The 21,519-nt window shown below is 36.3% G+C and overlaps 1 protein-coding gene across 4 annotated transcripts in view; it reads left to right on the forward strand.

Annotated features, from left to right (window-relative positions):
- LOC107583483 (forkhead box protein N3-like) overlaps positions 1-21,519 on the forward strand; it is a 116,572-nt gene that overhangs the window by 54,128 nt on the left and 40,925 nt on the right. For all 4 annotated transcript variants that reach the window (XM_016269692.1, XM_016269691.1, XM_016269694.1 and 1 more), the window contains exon 3: positions 17,080-17,216. In XM_016269692.1, coding sequence (XP_016125178.1) covers positions 17,080-17,216 — 137 coding nt within the window. The remainder of the gene's footprint in view (positions 1-17,079; positions 17,217-21,519) is intronic.

A 21,519-nucleotide genomic window follows, 5' to 3' on the forward strand; every position in this document is an offset into this window, starting at 1 on the left:
TGTATATTGAATTTATTGATAAATTGTAATAATTTGACATGTAAGATGATGCATACATCTAAAAAGGTTAAAAATAGGCCTTTGTAAAGGTAAATATGCAGATTTAAGCATGCATAAAACCTCCTTCATATTCATGACATGTGTCATGTCATAATTATGAAGGTGTCATGTCAGTCTTATGCACACCCCTTCAAGTAAAGTGTTACCAAAAATCTTAAATTTAACTTGTTCAAGTCTGCAGAAACCCTGAATATATAACTAAATAAATAAGAAACGTAGAACGTTTATTAGCAAAACGAGTAAGAAAGCTTGGAGGCACGGCATACACCTTGATGTCAAATAAAATAAATAAATGACACAAAGTTTAAGTAAAGTAAAAATCAGCAAACAATGTGGAACCAATTAAATAAGAAACGGATGTTTAAAAAAACCTTCCAAAATCACCTTAGATAAACGGCAAAATCCAAAATATTGCCAAACAGGCGCTTTTGCATTTCATTTCGAAACGAAATCATCCGCGATCGTCTTGTCTGTCTCGCCTCACTCTTCTTGTCAGTCAGCTCGACTCACTCTCCTCACTGGATAAATTAAATCTGATCTGTGATGCAACTGTCGTTCAACTGCATTGAGCAGCCACGTTCAGTTTTTAATTGTAGTGTCTGTTCGACGTCGATGACCCCAAACGACGGTGGGGGTCGGTGCCACAGTGGGCAAGTGACGTAACCGGTGTTGCGGCTTAACACCGGTATCATTGTCAGCACTGTCTATTGCGGCAAGCCTAATATATATATATATTAAATAAAATCAGTTAATTAGAAATGCTTTGATTATTAATATGAAATTAATCCATTAAAATGGAATCCAGGAAAATTAATGTAAAACAGAATTTGGTAAAAATAAAACTGAATTGTAAGTTTTATGATTTCAATGAATTACACCTGCTTTTTGATTAATACAATAAAATTTAACCATTATAACAGAATCTAGAAAAATTCAAATGGGAAAAAAATCGGAATCCAGAAAAATGAAAATGGAAAAAAATTTAAAAAATAAATGGATTTCATGCAGCCCTGATCTAGGTGGTTGCTGCATGGTACTTGCATGTGCAGAAGTTGTTGCCATGATGCTATGGTGTTGTGTGTGGTTGCTAGGGTGAGAGCATGTGAGATGTGAGAGCATAACATTTTTAGGTTCTATTATTGTCTCCCAGGCCATTACTCAAATCACTTGGGTTTATTCAAATCCTCAAGTCTTAGTATGATAATTAGTAACAGTGATGACAACTTTAGCAAACACCACTAACATTGCATGACAACAGGAATATTGGCAAAGCTTCTACCACTTAGTGTTGTCTCTTCAGTTTTCCAGAGTTGTTTATTTCATACTTTTTAGAAAAAAACGTTTCAGTTAGGTCACAAAGTCATGATTAGCCGTATGCCTGTTCATTTTCTATTTGATTTAATGTCTCTAGCCTCATTGGCCTACTTAATGAATGAGATGACTATTTTAAGTCTGTTTTAATTTCAGATTCATTGTGGATTTGCTATGCAATCATGCATCACTCTACATAATGAGACAGTAAGGGGCAAATTAAACCAGCAAAATAAGAGTCTGAACAAACAAACATTTGATAGATGCGCAATCCCCAGGGGTTTATGGAGGAATAATTAATTTCGGCCAAGAGGAGAATCACATTAAGAGATCCAGACCTCAAGAAAATGTTGTTTTTGCTTTTTACGGATTGAGAATGAGTTGCACCTGCTGCTAGCGTCATTTGCACATGCTGTCTGCACTGTTTTAGCACCAGATTCACACAGGAATTTTGTAAATCAGGTAGGCTAACTGAGCAAATACGGCAACAAAATTAGTGTTGCATGGGGCACTTCAACCCTGTTCACGTAAATGTACCTAGACAATGGCTTAAAGACAGAGAAAGGTACATTTTTACACAGGGGTATAAATTACTGCTTCAATAATCATAAGGAAATGTGCACAAAAAATGAGTATCTTTACCACCAGCTTCCCTGGCTGGTAATAGTGCATCTTAAATTATATCAAACAAGTAGCAGTAACATTTATGAATCCGGTACATCCTAAAATAACCCTTATTTGCATAGAAACAAGGTGTATTTAATATTGCTATTCCAAGAATAATTTAATAATTAAAAATATTTAATTTGTAATTTTTTTTCTTGTAGCTTAGCTGAAGGTCATAGGTTCAATTCCCAGCAAATGAAAATGCTGATAAATATATACTTTAACCTAACTGCAAGTAACTTTATATAAAAGCTGCTTTTCGATAAATATTTCTATTCATATTTAATGCATTTGGCAAGTGCTTTTATCCAAAGCAACTTGCAATGCATTCGAGGTAAATTTGACCAGTTTATGCATTCCCTGGGAAACAAACTCATGATCTTGGTATTGCTGCGTATGTGAAATAAGAAGGATGGTTTTGCACTGAAATTCGGTGCACTAGAGTGGTGCAACTCTTTAGTGTTTTCATGCGTGCATGTGCAGTGACTAGTGAAGAGTGAGCCCTCTAGAAATGACACCCTGTCATTTGTTGCCATGGCACTGTTATGAACACAGGATCTGAACTAGGCACCAGAGTGGTGGTTATATGGGTGGATCTCCAGAGCTCTTGTGTCCCTTACAAAGCCTGTTTCACATACAGGCACATGCATCGGCGTTTACACATAGAGGGAGCTTTGATGGTTAATGTGTCTGTTCCATTGTTGATGTCATCTCCATAGCAACAAGATGAGGTTACACAAGAGTTGCAGTTGAACAGGTAGCATTTTTGAAGAAACACAGGATGGAAGAGCATGCATTGGCATTTCCAGTGGGTAGCGTTTTCCGTACTGTCAGCACTGTAATGGTGATGTTCTGGGAGTTTGCTCGGACATTCGATTGAGTTCAGAAGTTTAATTATTTAAAGAGAAATGTGTCATATATATATATATATATATATATATATATATCACTCTCTTTGTCTTTCTCTGATCCCCGCTCTCCAATCCCCATCTATATGGAACCATGTGGGGTTACGGTGATAACGCTGATCCGCGTGACATGATTTATCCCTCGCTCTGAAAGCCAGGTTGATGCCGGCCTGCTCACTGACATGTTCCCTGGCCAGCTGTTGTGTTCCCTGTGGACAGATGTTGGTTGCGAGGGAAGCTGCGGGAGATTTGCACGCAAACCTACCTTTGTCATCACCAGTGCGCCTGACTTTTGTAGACTGCGCTGTGTTACCAAGGGTTACGCGACCGTCCCCCAGGGATCCTGATGCTGACACCACAGTACCTGCCGATCAATAGCGGACACGGAGCAGAGCGCTGACTCTCAGGATGTCAGCACCTTCCGGAATCTGAATCTTGCACTTAAAGGATTTGTTTACTTCCAGAAAATTTTTTTCCTTATAATTTATTCACCCCATATCATCCAAGATGTTCATGTCTTTCTTTCTTCAGTTGAAAAAAGAAATTAATTTTTTTGAGAAAAATATTACAGGATTTATCTCCATATAGTGGACCTAAATGGAGATCAATGGGTTGAAGGCCCAAATTGCAGTTTCTACACAATCCCTGGCAGAAATAAGGGTCTTATCTTGTGAAACGATTGGTAATTTTCTAAAAAAAAAAAAAAACTAAAATGTATAGATGTTTTAACCACCAATGCTCATCTTGCACTAGCTCTGTGATGCACATCCGAGACTTTGCGCATTACGTAGTCACATTGGAAAGATTTCGCATGGTTAGAAGGGATGTAACGGTATGAAAATTTAATATCACGATTATAGTGACCAAAGTTATCACGATTATCAATACTATCACGGTTTTGTTAAATTTAGATGAAAATTTTCTAAAATAACTGATACACACACTGAAAGCATTTCAATAAGTTTTATATTTGAAAATCAACAAACAACAAATACAATTAGCAGTTATATGCACTTTTTTTTAGCATAAACATTAAATTAACATTAACATGAAGCCCTAATAATAATAATAAATCACTTAAATTTGTCTATTTTAATGTAAGACAACATATTTTTCGTCAGTGATAGAAATATGATTTAAGACGGTAGTGTAAGCAAGTTTAGTTTGAAAAGTTTAATAGTAAATAAGACACAATTAGACAATATTTGAATGAAATAATAATAATAATAAATATTTATTTGTAACAACTGATGGAGTACTGAATGCTGCACGCACGCGCAGCGTTGTCAAGGTAACATTTGGTCAGTCATTCCCTTCGCCAAGGGAGTTTCAAACGCTTATACGAGACAGTAATACCCTGCACCCTTCAAAGAACACACTTCAAGGGCTCTGTCCTTCGAAGGGAGTAGGGCATAGGGATGCTTTCTTCTTGCAAGATCTGCAGACAGGGTGACCGTCCTCGATTAAATTGCCTTCAGGACTCTTGTAAAAGCCAAAATACGACCAGACCACCAATTTGGTTCTCTTAGATGGCTGAAAAATCTCCCGAGCGCTGTCACTGCCATCCGCCTTTTCGTCTCGTGCAAAAAAACAACAACAACAACACTGCATGCTGCCTCTGCGTCAGACTGATGCTGGCTGGACAGGATTTACTGCGAGTTTTCAAAATCGCGATAATCAAATACGGTTTTGATGATAATTAAATTTTAAACGATAATACTAACCGTCAGGGCATTTTATCGTGATTTATCGTGAAACCGGTAATCGTGCCATCCCTAATGGTTAGTTCTTCATCTGTGTACTTCGTTTCAGAAAGGTAGGGTAGCGCGAAATACTCTCATCTCATTTGTGACCATGGACCACAAAACCATTCATAAGGTTCAATTTTTTGAAATTGAGATTTATACATCATCTGAAAGATTTATACATCATCATAACCATTGATGTATGGTTTGTTGGGATAGGACAATATTTGGCTGAGATACAATTATTTGGAAAATCTGGAATCTGAGGGTGCAAAAAAATCTAAATATTGAGAAAATCGCCTTTAAAGTTGTCCAAATTAAGTTCTTAGCAATGCATATTACTAATCAAAAATTGAGTTTTGATATATTTACAGTTGAAAATTTACAAAATATCTTCATGGAACATGATCTTTACTTAATATCCTAATGATTTTTGGCATAAAAGAAAAATCAATAGTTTTGACCCATACAATGTATTGTTGGCTATTGCTACAAATATAACTGTGTTACTTATGGTTTTGTGCTCCAGGGTCACATTTTGTCCTCCATCTTCAAAATCATCCAACATTGTTGTTTTACCTTTTTTTGTAAAGGCCTTTTGACTTTCTTTGCACATTCGCTTTGCAAGCACTGGGTCGGTACTTCCGTCTATGTCACACGTGACCTTTCCAATGTGACTACGTAATGCGTGACGTCGAGCTAGTGCAAGCTTAAAAAGTATTTACATTTTTGTTTTTTTAGAAGATGACCAATCATTTCATTATATAAGACCCTTATTCCTCAGCTGAGATCGTTTAGAGCCTGTTGAAGGTGCATTGAAACTACAATTTGGACCTTCACCCCGTTGATCACCATTCATAAGTCATATGAATTCATAATTCATAAATTAAATTTATGAATTCATAAATTCAATTCTAATTCTGATTGAAGTCCACTATATAAAAAAATATATATAGTATATACTCAAATCCCTTTTTCTTGTTGTCTGAAGAAAGAAATACATGAACATCTTGGATGACATGGGGGTGAATAAATGATCAGTACATTTTTATTCTGGAAGTAAACTAATCCTTTAATGTGAGAGCAGGATGGAGATTTAACTCTAAAACTTATGTTTTAGAGTTAATTGTTTTGCTTATTGACATCCAAGCAAAAGTTTTGGCAGCAAAGATAAGGCTGGTCTTGATGTTAAGACCACTTGATGAAACTTTGGGGAATGCTATGGATCTGTCAATGTTTTTTATGGTTATTGTAGGTAGATGTATTATACTATAGATGTCGTTACTTAACTCATGACACACTGACCAGTCCTTTAAAATTATACTGTTTTTATACTGTTTTATATTTGCTCTAATGGTTGTAAGAAACCATTATTAGCACCTTGCATCCTGCAAAAGTGTGCATGATTAAAGGATTAGTTCACCCAAAACATGAAAAATTCCTCATCGTTTACTCGCCCTCAACAAAAAGGAGAAATTTGGAAGAATTGTACAGATCGCTATGGAGCTTTCAAGTTCAAAAAGCATGCAAAATCTTATAAAGCTGCAGAAGTATCATAAAAAAAGCATTGTGAGCTATATGTCAAGTCCTCTGAAGTGATATGATGACTGTGTGAAAACCAGATCAGTCAGATTCATGAACAAATAATTTAGACTGATTTTATGTACAGAATAAACTAAAAAGGATGATTAGATAATGACGAATGGACATTGTTACTTCATGAACTATCATGAATGTGCTAAGAAAATCTACGGCATGACAACATTTTTCATCGGTGAGGATGCATTCAACGGATCAAAAGTGAGAGTAAAGACATTTAAAATGTTACAAAATATTTGCGTTTTAAATAAATGCGATTCTATTCAGTATCCAGAAAAAATGTGTGAGAGTTTCCACAAAAATATTAAGCATCACAACTGTTTTCAACATTGCTATTAATAATAAATGACTACTGAAAATTCAGTTTGTCATCACATAAATAAATTACATTTTTAAATATAATAAAATAGAATAGAATTTTAGTTTATTTTTGATCAAATAAATGCATGCAGTAAATTTCTTGGTGAACAATGTACAATTCCAAAAGCCATCTTTTTTGTGTTCCACGACAAATTGAAAGTCAAGCAGAACAACTTGAGTAAACAATGACAGAAATTTAATTTTGTGGTCAAAAACACTAGCTAGCACTTAGGATCCGTGTTGGGACTACCGCTTTTAAAAAGACTAACACTGAACAGATGAAAGGATAATTGCAGCTAATTCTGTCATTTGAGCTGTACAATTGAGCAATTTTAGAGATTGCTTGACTTGTCTGTTAGTCTGTTACAGATATAGCACCATAAGTGCTTCATCATTAGGTCTTTTCACCGACAGAGCAGTGTGTCTGAATCTGTGTTGAATACAAGTCTGTCAGGGTGAGAAGTGTTGTTAAATGAGATAATCTGTGTGTTAGAAATCTTTACCATCTGATTATGGAAATCAGCATCTTTTGTCAATTGTCTGCACTTAAAGAGCCTCTTGGCAGAGCTTCAGGTGCCTGATACACAAGAGAACCTCAGCAGTTCAGTCCTCAAGATATCTGGCTGTCTGTTTGTCTCCTTCCATAATTAATAACAGTTTTAGGAGTTTCACTGCTTTTCCCCCCCATGTCTGATGCTCATACTTAAGGTTTTGGGTATTTGAACCAGCTAATTCAATTTTGGTGCATACCTCGTCCTGCACCATTTGCACTTAAGGGCCATTAATTACATCTCAAATTGCTTAAATATTACAGCATTGTAGAGATTTGGGCGTGAACCTAGCAACCACTTAGAAACGATCTAACAACTGCACAGATCACGTGGAAACCACCCACTGTGGCAGTGATTTGATGCATGAGCATCACTCATCATATTTGTCTGAAAATAATAATAATTTTTACAAACATTTTTATTTTGTATTGTAAAATTATATGTTTTAATGAATATATTTTGTAATATTTAAATTAGTTTTAATAAATATTATATTTAGCATTTTATGCAATAATTTGTACTATTATTATATAATAATGCTGCTTTTTCAATGTTAATGGTTTAATCCTTCATGGCTCCACCCAAAGATTTTTGCATGAGTTTTATTTTATTCTTCGGGGGGAAAAAATGTATATGGATATTAAAAATATTTTTATATATTTTTATGTGGATTTAAAAAATAGTTAGTAATATTTGAATACATTTTAATAAATACATTATTTCATATTTTTTGCAATTTTTAAGATTTCTCATTTGCATTTTGATTCAGTGTTATAGAGGCATATTATTCCATTTCTATGATAGGAACCTTTCGCTGTAGTTAACAGTCGAAATAGACCACACTGCTATATTAACTGCAGTCACATAAAAGGTCACTTTGTTTAAAATATGATGGCATGTGTGAGTCTGGTCACTTCCTGCACAAGGTTGAGTCACTGATTTGATTCCAAGGCTTGGTCTCCTCACGCCTCGTGGCCGTATGCTGCACCCGTGGGGGACACCATATTGCTTGCGTATGATCTCGGCATACGCTGACTGTGTCAGAATAAACACGGTTCGTGAACGCCAAGAGAGACGGTTTGCACAAGAATGTGCGATTTTTGTGGGACTACATCTCAGCGGGGCTTGATCTGGCCACCCTTCGTCACTGGTGATCATGTACAGCATATACATGGTATGAATGCACTCGCACGCTTTCATACACACACCCACACACACTCTGTCCTGGGTACTGTTCTGGCACAGACTGCGCTGTGGGAACAGAACTTGTCTTAATTTATCATGTCATCAGCTTTTACTTTTGTATCTGCTTTACTCTGGATGGCTTCAGGCTCTGCAAAGGAATCCTCTTTAATTAGGATTACACGGGTCATTAGCAAACCCATTTTTTATGTGAGCCTCATTATTGGGACCAATTTTGCATGGTGTTAAACTAAATTATTGATCGTGGTTGTGTCAGTGGCGTTGCTCAGTTTAGCTTCTTTTGGACCAAGCCACTTAGTTTGGACTTGTTTTTCTGGAAAGATTTGGCAACACTGTCTTAAAGTGCCCCTATTATGCCATTTCCAATATTGCCTTTCATACAGTGTGTATGTGAATGTGAATGTAAACGATCAGCAAAGTTGTAAAGCCGAAAGTGCACGATAAATAAAGTTATTGTCTCCCAAAATAAAGAATCGACTCTCTACAGCCTAAACGAGTCGTTAGTAATTCGAATCCCAGTTCCGTGACGGCTATATGTCACGGGGGTAACACATTTGCATAATTCCCGCCTATGTTCTACGTTGGCCGGCAGCGAACAACTTGACCCCGTCCACAAACACGTCATTTTACTGATGACTGCTTCTCTAATCTCGGGGAGTTCAACGCGGGATTCACTAAATGCTTGCTCTTGAAAGACGGCTCAGTACCCTGTTTATTTGGACCATCTGGCTCCACTGAATCACAAGTATGATAAATAATAGATGTTTATATTTTCTATCGAGCATTCAAAATACGGAACTATGGCAATGGGCGTATTGTTTCCGACACGCGCTGTACGCGGTAGACCAATCACAACAGACTAGGCCATCTGACCAATCAGAGCAGAGCAGGGGTTTAGAAAGACTGAATCTTTGAACTGCTTTGAACGAATCGTTTGAGAATCGCTGGAAAATGAGGTGATATTAAATGCATATTTTGAGAGATCAAAAGAGTTTTTTGACCTTGCATGCATGTAATCCTATTGTAGGAGACTCCCAAAACAATATTAGGAACCTTAAAAATGGCACAATAGGGGCACTTTAAAATCCTACATCACTAAAGGTAATTTACAGAAAACGTATGCTGAAAATCCATTTATTTTCTGTTGCGAGGATCTAGAGGAAAAACGCAAGAGTTTGCAAACATTTTTAGATGAATGTTAATTTAGAATAATTTAATAATCTGTAACTACATTTCTGTAGTTTTATAAACATTTAATTTTAAAAAAGAGATGGTCGAAATCATATTCTGATCATTTCTAGAGACTAGAATATTGCTGTCAGACTCTGTTCCTTGTTTTGCTCCCCCATTTGGTCCTTCCTGTTCCATTAGTTCCAGGTGTTCCTTGTTATTAGTTATCCTCCTCACCTGTCTGCCCCTCATTATCTGCCCTATTTGAGTTCTAGCCCGTTCTGTTCTCCCTTGTCTGGAATTGCATATGTCTACCCTTGCTACACGTGTTTTCCTTGTTCCCTGGAGGTGATTCAAATCTGTATGTTTGAATTCCTCTCCTCGTCTCCTCGCTCCTCACAGTAGCGAACCATGACAATTGCATTGCATATTTGGTAATATTGTATTTTTTAATAATAATTATGATTTATATAATATAAATAATGGGAATATATTAGTAACATTAATAATAGTAATAATAATTTAAAAATAAATATTTTTGTAGCTTTATGATAATTTGGTTGAGTTTATGGTTTTTATGGTTTAAAAAGGGAAATTTTCATCTAGAGACTAGAGTATTGTAAGGTTCATATATTGTACATTTTATTACGTAATAATAATAATAATTATTATTATTTAAATAATAGATTTTTCTGTCAAGTAATATGGTCCATTAGATGGGTGGTTGGCTGTTTATGTTTGCTTTGCAATTTGTCAACTTTGATACATAATTGATACATAATTCAGCTGGTGTGCATTCACAGGTATGTCAGTTTTCAGATTGAATGACACTGTTAGAACCAAGGCATTGTAAAACAATATATATGAGCTATTTTACAATAGTTTGGATTTAACTGTGAGAAAGCGAAACATGGCAAGCGAGAGTTGGATGGGGGTGATGTCTTGGACTCGTCTCCGTGAATAGATCCAACAACAGCCAAGCTTCCCCCTCTCCAAATGCCCTCATTATGAATGACCTTTCATGCCCTTCCTAATGCACTGAGAGCTTCTGAAGGTGAGTAGAGTCATCGGTCTCTTAATGCTTCACTGCAGAACTCCACAATATAGACCTGGTTTAAAAATGCCATTGTGTGCAGAATTCAGCCAATATGAACGGAGGTCATCGTGTCTCCACCAATCATAGAGCAGGCTTACCGCTTCTCTACTCCTTCATGTGATTTAAGCCGCAGAGCCTCAGAAGAGATGATGGCTCTGGGGCCGCAGCCGTTAGCAGCTGATGACTGCTGGGATTTGGAGACCAAAGCAATGATGTCCTTTTGGACACCTTGATTTATCCATGTTTCAAAATGGTCGATGTCTGCATTTATATAGATCACCTTACCAACAGAGCATTAACACGCTCGCTTTAGGACGTCAGTACATTGTGCTGCTGAAGCAAATTGGTTTTCTTCAGAAATAGAAGTGTTTTTGTCTTGCAGAATCTGGTTTCTTCCATCTCCTTGTTGTGTTTTGACTTTCACTGTAAAGAACAGTAATTAACTGGATTTTCTCAAATAAATGTGAATGGTGCTTATGCTAAAATTCTTAGAAATGGCTCAGGTTGCTCGTTAAATGTATTTTTTTCCTTCACCTGTTTGGTCTAATAGACAAAAACATTTCAGGGTTTTGGCCAGTGACTGCCAATGTAAATTCTACACTCTTTTGTGTAAACAAATAAGAAAGTTAACTTAGGCATCAAAATATTATAATGTACAGTATTAAAATGGATATTCATTTCATATTTTCTAAAGCTTAGATTTAACTAGTGCTGTCAAAGGATTAATCGCGATTAATCGCATCCAAAATAAAAGTGTTTGTTTGCATAATGTGTGTACTGTGTATATTTATTATGTATATATAAAGACATACACATACAGCATATAATTTGAAAATATTTACGTGTATATATTCTTCATATAAATGATATCATATATAAATATATTTACTATATAAATATAACATTTTTCTTAAATATATACATGCATGTTTGTGTATTTATATATACATAATAAATATACACAGTACACACACATATATTATGTAAACAAAAGCTTTTATTTTAGATGCGATTAATCATTTGACAGCACTAGATTTAACATTATTAAATTATTATTTTTTAAAGATTTAAAAATTTAAGTGAGCAGTTGATTACGGAAAAGTTACACATCCAATAAATATTAGATGAAATATTAATTAGAAATATTAGATAAAATGTTAAAGCACTAAAATTACTGCAAGAAAAAAATCTGAACTAAAACGAATTCCAAAAATAAATTAAACATAAATAGTAAAAAAATTATAATAAAATATTAATAAATAGTAATAGTATATAAATATTAAAATAACACTGATTTGAAAAATGTTAGTATGAACAAATTAAACAATCTAACAATTAATCGAATAGTGCTAATGTCTGTAGCACGAACGTATCTTTGATTAACATGCTATAGTTTAATATTAGGGTTAGGGGATTTTTTTTAAACTCCCACCTATATAAACAGTCATAAGAAAGAAAGAAAGAAACGGGTGTTTTTGTAGTTTTGCAGTGTGATAGTATAATGGGCAGTTGTCTCATATAGATGGATCCAAAACATGGCTTTTTGGGTTAAATATTTTCCCACAGTTCTTTTTTTCACATGTTTAAAATTGTGAGCATAAAAGGGGGGACTCTGGACAGTCGGGTCAAGGGGAGGGGGTGCTTCATAATAGCAGGTCTTTCATTTTGGATTAACTTTACTGCTTATAATGGAATATAGCATCTTCAGAGGCCCGTGCTTCTTAGAGAGAATGAAAGATCTCTCTGCCAAGACTATCAAACAGTCTTTATATACTCCACCATTGCCTGTTGCCTTGGAGACCAGTGTAATCCAAGTGCTTTCCCCCCTTTTCCCTGGCTCTCCTTTCCCTTTTTCACCCCCTCTCTCTGATTGGAGACTCTATTGGCTGGTGCCATTGAGCTGGCCTTCAGACGGACACAGCAGCTGTCAGGAGATGGAGATAAATCTGAGGCAAAGTGCTCTGAAACCTATTGATTTCTCCTGATTACGGAACATTTGGAAATAGACCAGTGCAGCCTCTTCTCCACGGAGCATATAAATAATCTGATACTCTCAGGATCACATATCACACCCTTTAAAGACAGATGTGGCCCTGTTGGAAGCTTTATTGTGTCTGAACGTACACATAGTACTCAAATAGTACATATAGTAGTCACTGTGTATAACCGTAGACTGTATAAAAACATGGATGTAGTGTCCGTGACGTCACCTGTAGGTTTCTGAAGAGCGTTTTTGAAGCTCAAAGTTGGCGGAGCCGACCGTCGCCATCTTGGCAGCGCGTCACCACACGTCACTACCAGATAATCGAAAATAGGCAAAGAGGCGAGAGCTGGTTTCTGAAACCATGCCCACCTAGCTTGACGGTGGTGACAGCAGTGGCAATCCACCTGTCACTCAAGTGACAACGCCCTTAATTATGCAGAACTTTAAGGCTTAATATAATTTAAACAGATGAGTTATAAAAAAAATCACCCCCCTCACAGTTGTTATGAAGGGCAAAATTAGCTATATAGACCAAAACCACTTTTTATACCAGGATGTAAACGTTTTTTTTTTTCTGCTGTAAAGTTGGGCATTTTAACATGGGGAGTCTATGGGACTGACTCCTGTTTGGAGCCAGCCTCTTGCGGCCAGTCGATGAATTGCAGTTTTAGTCACTTCCGTGTTGGTTTCACGAGAGAGACCAGAAGGTTGCCGCTTGCGTATAACTAATATTTCAGGGGAACAGATGAGTTATAAAAAAAAATCACCCCCCTCACAGTTGTTATGAAGGGCAAAATTAGCTATATAGACCAAAACCACTTTTTATACCAGGATGTAAACGTTTTTTTTTTTCTGCTGTAAAGTTGGGCATTTTAACATGGGGAGTCTATGGGACTGACTCCTGTTTGGAGCCAGCCTCTTGCGGCCAGTCGATGAATTGCAGTTTTAGTCACTTCCGTGTTGGTTTCACGAGAGAGACCAGAAGGTTGCCGCTTGCGTATAACTAATATTTCAGGGGTGCAACTTTAACTCCCCAATAGGTATTTTTTTCACTTTCTTGAAGCTGTCAGAATGTCATATTCTCAAGAGAAACTGACTTTAGTCAGTTCAACAGTAGTAGATTTTCCTGCGATTTATGATGCTATGGTTATTAGAATTGATCGTCTTTGTTTAATCTCACACTTTTGCCTGTTCCCAAGAGACAAAAAGGCCAGTACACCCACTTTTTTCAGTTATTTTAGCTAAATATAAGTAATATTTGAAGGGGGAAATTGTAGCACACTTTGTTTTTATTAGTTTCATTTTTCTATGTCCCTATAGTAATAATAATATGAATATTATTAATAATACTAGTATAATGATTAGTTTTTTGTATTTTCGATGCTTCTGTGTCCCTATAATAATATATATTTATTAATTTAATTTAATTTTTTCTTTACGAGTCGCTATATTTTGCCTTGCTTCTTCTTCTTTTTTTTTCATTGCTTCCATCCTGTTCATTTCTTTTAACTCCCCTATTTTTCATTTCCATCAGAGCATCTACCGGACAGACCATTTAAGGATTGAATTTCATGGTGCAATTCATCTTTGTGGTTGGTCCAGGTATGGTTTTAAAACACGCTGATGGAAAGTTGACAGCTTAATTAGGTGGAGTTAATGTCAGTTTGTGCTAAGAATAAATGCATTCGCTGCTTTCTGAAGAAAATTGAATTTTTTGCCCTCCGGAAAAATATTACATGGCACGATCCAACACTCCACTGGCCTACTATTCAGTTATTTACTGGAATAATTATATATGATTATAATACAAATTATAAATAGAAATAATAAAATATAAATTATAATTAGTAGTTATTGTTATAGTAGTATTTGCAGTATTTTTGTTGCTATTGATATTATTTTTATTATTATAACAATTTAGTCTTTATTTATTTAACCACTAGATTTTTTATCGTTGCTGTTGTACCTCAGATTTTACAGGTCAAGCTTTAAATCATCGAGACGTGAGTGTAAATGAATTGTGAGTCCAATAAATGTGCTGTTTATTTTGTTTGCTAAAACACTCCAAGGGTTTGAATTGTTTGACTTGCGCTGGTACAAATCTTTCCACTGAAGCCAAATACTGTGGGTAAAGAGCCGAGCACTCGCTCTGGGGTTTGCTGCAATCAATAGAGTGTGTTATCGTTTCTTAGCCCTTTTCGGGGGAATCTAGTGTTCAAGCTGAAAAAATCTCATGCCAGCTTTTTGTTAAAGATACTTTGGCCCCTTCAAAAAAACACTCAATTAACTCAAAGTGATTAACAGCGGTCAGTAGAGACGACTGATTTCAGGGTGTGAAACCTCTTGCAAAAGCAATGTCCGGTTTGTTAGTTCAGCGAAGTATGAATACGTGACACACGGCCCAGACCAGTGTGTGTGTGTATTACCTCAGGGCACACAGTATGACACTCTGTCAGTTATCTGTAGGTCATGACTATTGATTCATTGAGAACACACAGTCTGTCTAAAAAAACAGCACATGCTGTCCATCGCTTTGAAGTGCCTGAGTGAAAGGAAATGACTTTGACTTTACAAAAGCACTGTGATAGTCTACACTTTCTTCTGTCGCCGTGGTTCGCTGATTGTGTAAATCTCTGACAGTACAGGGATAACTTGAGCTGAAAAATGGGACTTAGTAACATGACACTGATTGTAGTCTGTACTAATGAGCTCAAGTAATTTCCCCCTGATATCACTTTCAAAGTGACATTTTGCTGTTTCCTCCTTTTCAGCAGGATCTGTCAGGAGAGCTAATTTATATACCGGGAGTGTTCGCTCACCGTGCTGTTTTTTAAAATGCTGAGTTTGTCTAAGTGGTCTGTAGCATATGTGCTAGCTGTAGTTTGCACTTCTTGGGTTTTTGGTGCATTTTTTCTGCCCGTTTCACTTTAATGAACTGGAGAATGTGGAGGTCAAGGGAATGCAGGTGGTCAGGTTCTCATTTCTTCCCTTGTACTGGACCAAACAAACTCAGCCTTATCTTGTAGCCAGAGCAAAGCATTAACTCAGAAATTCACTAAATTAACATATTTGCTATATTTTGCCAAGTAAGATGTGTATTTGTATTTAAAATGATTTGTACACTGTAAAAAAATATCTGTGACATTTACGGTAAAATACCAGCAGCTGTGGTTGCCAGAACTTCACCATAAAAAATATGGTAGCAACATTTTAGGTTTTACAGACTTAACTTAAATTCACAATAAAATACCGTATTCCATTAACTGATGCAATGTTAATAAACCAACACATGGAAGTAATAATATCTGTTTTGAACTATTGTAATGCACTGATAACCACCAAAAACTGGTGGTGATGAGAAAGTCACGTGATGAACCAAAGCTCATCACAAACAGCTTTTCTACGAGCTGAGGAGGGCAATACTTATATATAGAAGTTGCACACAGTGTCATTCACACAAACACTAAACCCCATCATGGTGACACACATGATACTGAAATGATGCAATAAACATTAATTTAACAACATTAGATGTAAGATTAAACCCTAATGTACACAACTGATAACAAAAAACTAAGAAGAAACATGTTATTTCACCAAAAGAAAAACATCAAATATGAAGTGTCATGCATGGAATTCTGGGAGTGTCAATTTAAGGTTTGTCACTGTAAATTATACAATGTCCTTTTCTTTTTCACTTCCAAAAAACTTATTTTTAACAGTATTTTACTGTAAAATTACATTAAATGAAATTACATTTATTCACCGAATATAGTATGGAAACTTACTGTTAACCAGTTAACATGTTTTTACTGTAGCATTTTACAGTCTTTTACTGTTAAAATCACAATCATTTTTTACAGTGTAGCTACAAAGTGACAGGAAATGTGAACACTCCATATTTCTCTAAACAGTGCCATTCACAGTGCATTCTGGAATTGTAAATCTGCAAAGGATACATGTTATGCTGCTTTAGAATTTAACCATAGCACACCTTTGATGCCTAACAATGCTGCCTTGGTAGGCAGCACACTAGGATTTGAAACATCTTAAGACGGCCCATTTTCAAGAGATAGAACAAGTATTTTTATGCTCAGATATCCATCACTGAATATTCATGATTTCATTCCTTCTTGATGATCTGATGTTTGGGATGTGAAGGAAATTAACACAACAAAGGGATGTATAGCTCAATAACGGATGTCCACAGATATGATCCATACATTGAAATCCACACACCAGAATAGCAGGCAATTAATCGCAGCCAAAAGGTAAAAGAAAAAGTACACAAACACCAGTTTTCACCACAGCTGAACATCTTTGACTGGTTCTGCTAGCTGCCCTGCTCTTTATTGTTGTCTTTTGAGACGTTTAGATGGTTTTTCTTTTTCTGTCCTGACTATATACTCCTCTTCCTCCTCCACAGAGTATCGGGAAGGGCTCCCTGTGGTGCATAGACCCAGAATACAGACAGAATCTCATCCAGGCGCTGAAGAAGACGCCTTATCATCCTTATTCCCAGGTGTTCACCACGCCTCCCACCTCTCCTCAGGCATATCAAAGGTAGGCAAGCGGCCCACTGGACACATCGATCCTTAAACCTCACCAATGTCTCTCTCCCCTCCGTGTTGCGCGCTTGTCCCTGTTGGTATCGGTTAGCAGCGGAACCCACGGGCGGCAGCGAGCTGAGCAGAGCTATCAGAGCGAGACCCGGCGTTGGGTTCCGAGCAGCTCCCTCGCCGCTCCATTTGATTTTGATCCGGCTAACAGGTCGGCGTGCTCCCAGCCACTCGACTGTGCAAGACAAAATAATTGCTTTACTGTAAAACTCGAACTGGCATATCATCCTTAACAAAGGATATGGAACAAATGGGCGGCCAGCTCAGAGGCTAGAAAGGGAAAATGGAGATGGATGCTTTTAAAGAGATTGAACTAAAGCGGACAGCTCTAGTAAGAGAGATCGGCTGGGTTTCAGGTGTTGCTCAAGCATGGCGAGATGATTAAGGAATGAGGCGGAGAAGGGAGCCACGCTCAGATGTTTTTGGATAGGGTTTTGTCACGACGGGCTGCATTTCTCCCTTCAGCAGCACATTGCTGCCTCATCAAGGCAGAAATCTCACAGCTCGACAAACAAATGCTGAATAAGGTGGTTCCTTTAAAAAAGAAAAGTACTTTTTTCTCCCAAAATGCATGTCTGCAGGAGGTGAAATTGCACTGTTGGCCAAACTGCACAGAATACAGAGTGAAAATCATCACATACCTGATGAGAGGCTTTTTGAGAGGAATGATAATTGGTGTTATTTTATTCTAAGGTTTCTGATTATATCTGAAAGATTTTTCTAAACCTTTGCACCTGCTAAATCAGTCTTATTGAATAACCACCCTCAGGTATCAGGTACATGCTTTATATTATTTATATTATTATAGATTGCACAAGTTAGAAGTATTTGGCTAGAAGTTAACATTGAACAAGCTGTTATCATCAATGAAAACATATATATACACCCTTATGGCCAAAGAAAAGGGTTTAAACATAAAAATAATACTGCTTTAAATTGTTGTTGTCCCCCCCCCCTCAAAGTTTTCTGTGTAATGTAATTGTATTTTTTTGTTTGTTTTTTCTGAGCAAAAAATAAGTATCAAACATTTTCCCCTGATTTACAGAAGACACCCACTAAAATGTAATTCAGTGTAACAATCTTGTCAGGCATATTTACAACAAAAATTAATTTATGACACATTAAAAAAAATAATTACTTTCACCCCAAATACTAATTTGTTGTTATTTGAAATCTTTTTAAATTTGCCACTATCCTAGGTTTTGCCCATTTGTCAGTAATAATTTTTTACTCATTTAAAACCCAATAATATTTAATATGCTCACTCATTCTTTTATATATTTTAATATGTACACGTTAGAATAAGCATGTTGTTTGAATTTTTACATAAATATTGTGTTACACTGAATGACAATGCAACATTATTTAAACCAAATTTTGACATTTTTTTCCCCTGATTTACAGAAGACACCCACTAAAATGTAATTCAGTGTAACAATCTTGTCAGGCATATTTACAACAAAAATCAATTTATGACACTTTAAAAAATAATTACTTTCACCCCAAATACTAATTTGTTGTTATTTGAAATCTTTTTAAATTTGCCACTATCCTAGGTTTTGCCCATTTGTCAGTAATAATTTTTTACTCATTTAAAACCCAATAATATTTAATATGCTCACTCATTCTTTTATATATTTTAATATGTACACGTTAGAATAAGCATGTTGTTTGAATTTTTACATAAATATTGTGTTACACTGAATGACAATGCAACATTATTTAAACCAAATTTTGACATTTTACTTTTCAAAAACTTATTTGAAACCTTAAATGTAGACGCTTTACTCGCATTTAATGTGCTTTCTATGGACATCTTAACGTCTTTGACCCATGTATATATATGTAGCCTATATAGGTGTATGTGTGTGTGTGTGTGTGTGTGTGTGTGTGTGTGTGTGTATATATATATATATATATATATATACTGTACGTATATATAATTTAGTTTTTTACTGTAAGGGTATATGCTGTTACATTGCCCTTCTCCATTTTTTTATCAGATATATTTTTTATGTACTTTGAAATGGCAACTGTTTTAAAAAATATATTTGCATACATATATTTTCTGCAAGTTTTAGTAATAGTATAGTAAAATTTTGGGCCATTTTCAGTCAAAATATATTAATATATTTTCCAAAGTACATTTAAAAAATAATTGTATTTACCCAAAATATATTTTAAGATTGGAAGTGTATACTTGCTCCTTTGAGTACAAGTTTCATCTAATATATTGTGGCATTTAAAGGTTTAAACAATATACATTTTCAATTTATAAACACACATTGATTGAGTATATATTTAAAATATATTGTGGCCAGAAAAAAATTGTGTATGGGTATATCAAAACATTTTTAGCATTCTAAAGACCCTAGCGCTCAGAGCCGTCCTAAAACTCATGGAATAGTGTTGTGCAAATTGCATTCCGCAGTCATTTTTTGGCTGTGTTTGTGCCGTTACCTGATTTGCATAATTCCTTTAGTGAATCACATCCTAAAACAGCGCAGACAGCATGTGCAAATAAATGACACTATCAGTGGGCGCAGTTCATTCTTAGCGAATTCCCCTTCTGTATTGAGTGTTGCAGTCAGTTGTGTTCCGCTGATAATGTTGTGTGGGAACAGCACTGGGTTGGTTATTAGCACCAGGTGTTCAAAGACGCGGAGGCCCTGTGGGAAGAGGAGATCACAGAGGACGGTCCCTCTAGCCTACACCTCTTCAAAACAACAGCCTATAACAATCTCACAATACTATTTAACACACACACACTTAAAAATAAACTTTCCAATTAGAACCAGAAAAGGTTTTACAGCCTAATGCCATAGAAGAACCTTTTTAAGGTCCACAAAGAAGTTTTAAATCTCTAGATTTTTCCAAGTGCTGCTCTAAAGATCTTAGGAGAGTTTAATTTGTTCACAGATTCACAGATCTGAACTTGATAATCGAACATTAAGAACTTTTTAATCTCCAAAAAACCTTGCAGCCGCAAAAATCTAATGAATCTAATGCGGTGTTTACTTGAACACAAGAGGTACTTCTTTCAGCAAACGCTTTTTTAGAAAATACGTTACTCTTATTGAACGAACTCTTCCTCATCTAATTAATATTTATAAGTTGTTTATACTATGTTCTGCCCTCATATTTCAGATTGTTCTGATGGCCCTGGTGTAAGGTGTGTGTGTGTGTGTGTGTGTGTGAATAAGGTAGCAAAGATAGCACAGTACTGTTGGGCACACACAAGCTCGGCTTCCACTCTCTCTCAGGCCAGATGGTGAATCTGCGTGTAGCAGTGTGTAATAAAGTGTTTATCTGGCCACTGCGGCTCCCAGGAAGCCGAATGAAGCTTTTTATAGCATTCCTAAGGTTCACACGAATCAGCTGAGTCATAGACTAACACACACTCCTCTTTTCTGCTCAATTTTTTTTAACGCACCACTCTTTCATCTTTGCTGTTTTTGTAGTCACAGCAATAGCGTGGAGATTATTAGATCCTGAGAGCAGTAAGCTGAGGGCTTCAGCTCTTTTTCAGGTTGTTGGTCAGGTAGACAGATGGGATGAATGCATAGTCTGTTCTGGTGATGTCATCATCAATCCCTGTGGATAGGTATGTGTCCTTATTCACTGTGGAGGGAGGATTTCATTTAAAGAAGGGAAAACTTGCAGAAATTATTTTAGGGCATCTTTTTAGGGCCCCGCGATAAACTCCCCTTGCTGGGTTCCGTCAAAAGACGATGATCTTGTATCGACGATAGCCAGAGATATTGTCAAAAACATCAATTATTGCCAATATTAAAGGGGTCATATGATGCTTTTTTAAAGATCATTATTTTGTGTATTTGGTGTAATAGAATATGTTGACATGCTTTAATGTTCAAAAAACACATTATTTTTCAAATTCTGTACATTATTGTAGGTCCTCTATGCCCCGCCCCTCTCAAACGCTTTGTTTTCTACAAAGTCCCTCCTTCCGACAAGCGCAGTCTGCTCTGATTGGCCAGCTGACCCAGTGCATTGTGATTGGCCGAACACCACAAGCACTCGTCGGAAATGTAACGCCCCTTACCATAATCGCGAGCTTCATCTTTCAAAATAAATGTAAAGACAGTAAATAATGTCATTAGTTTTACCATCAGTTCAAGCCCGAAAGGGGAACAGAGTCGCGTGACAGACACAGTGATGAAGCTGGTATGTGTTTGCAGTACACAAGCCACGGTTAAGACAGCTGACTCCACTGTGATGTGACCCCC

The sequence above is a fragment of the Sinocyclocheilus grahami genome, unplaced genomic scaffold (assembly GCF_001515645.1).
Source record: "Sinocyclocheilus grahami isolate Dianchi unplaced genomic scaffold, SAMN03320097.WGS_v1.1 scaffold54.1, whole genome shotgun sequence".
Classification (NCBI taxonomy): Eukaryota; Metazoa; Chordata; class Actinopteri; order Cypriniformes; family Cyprinidae; genus Sinocyclocheilus; species Sinocyclocheilus grahami.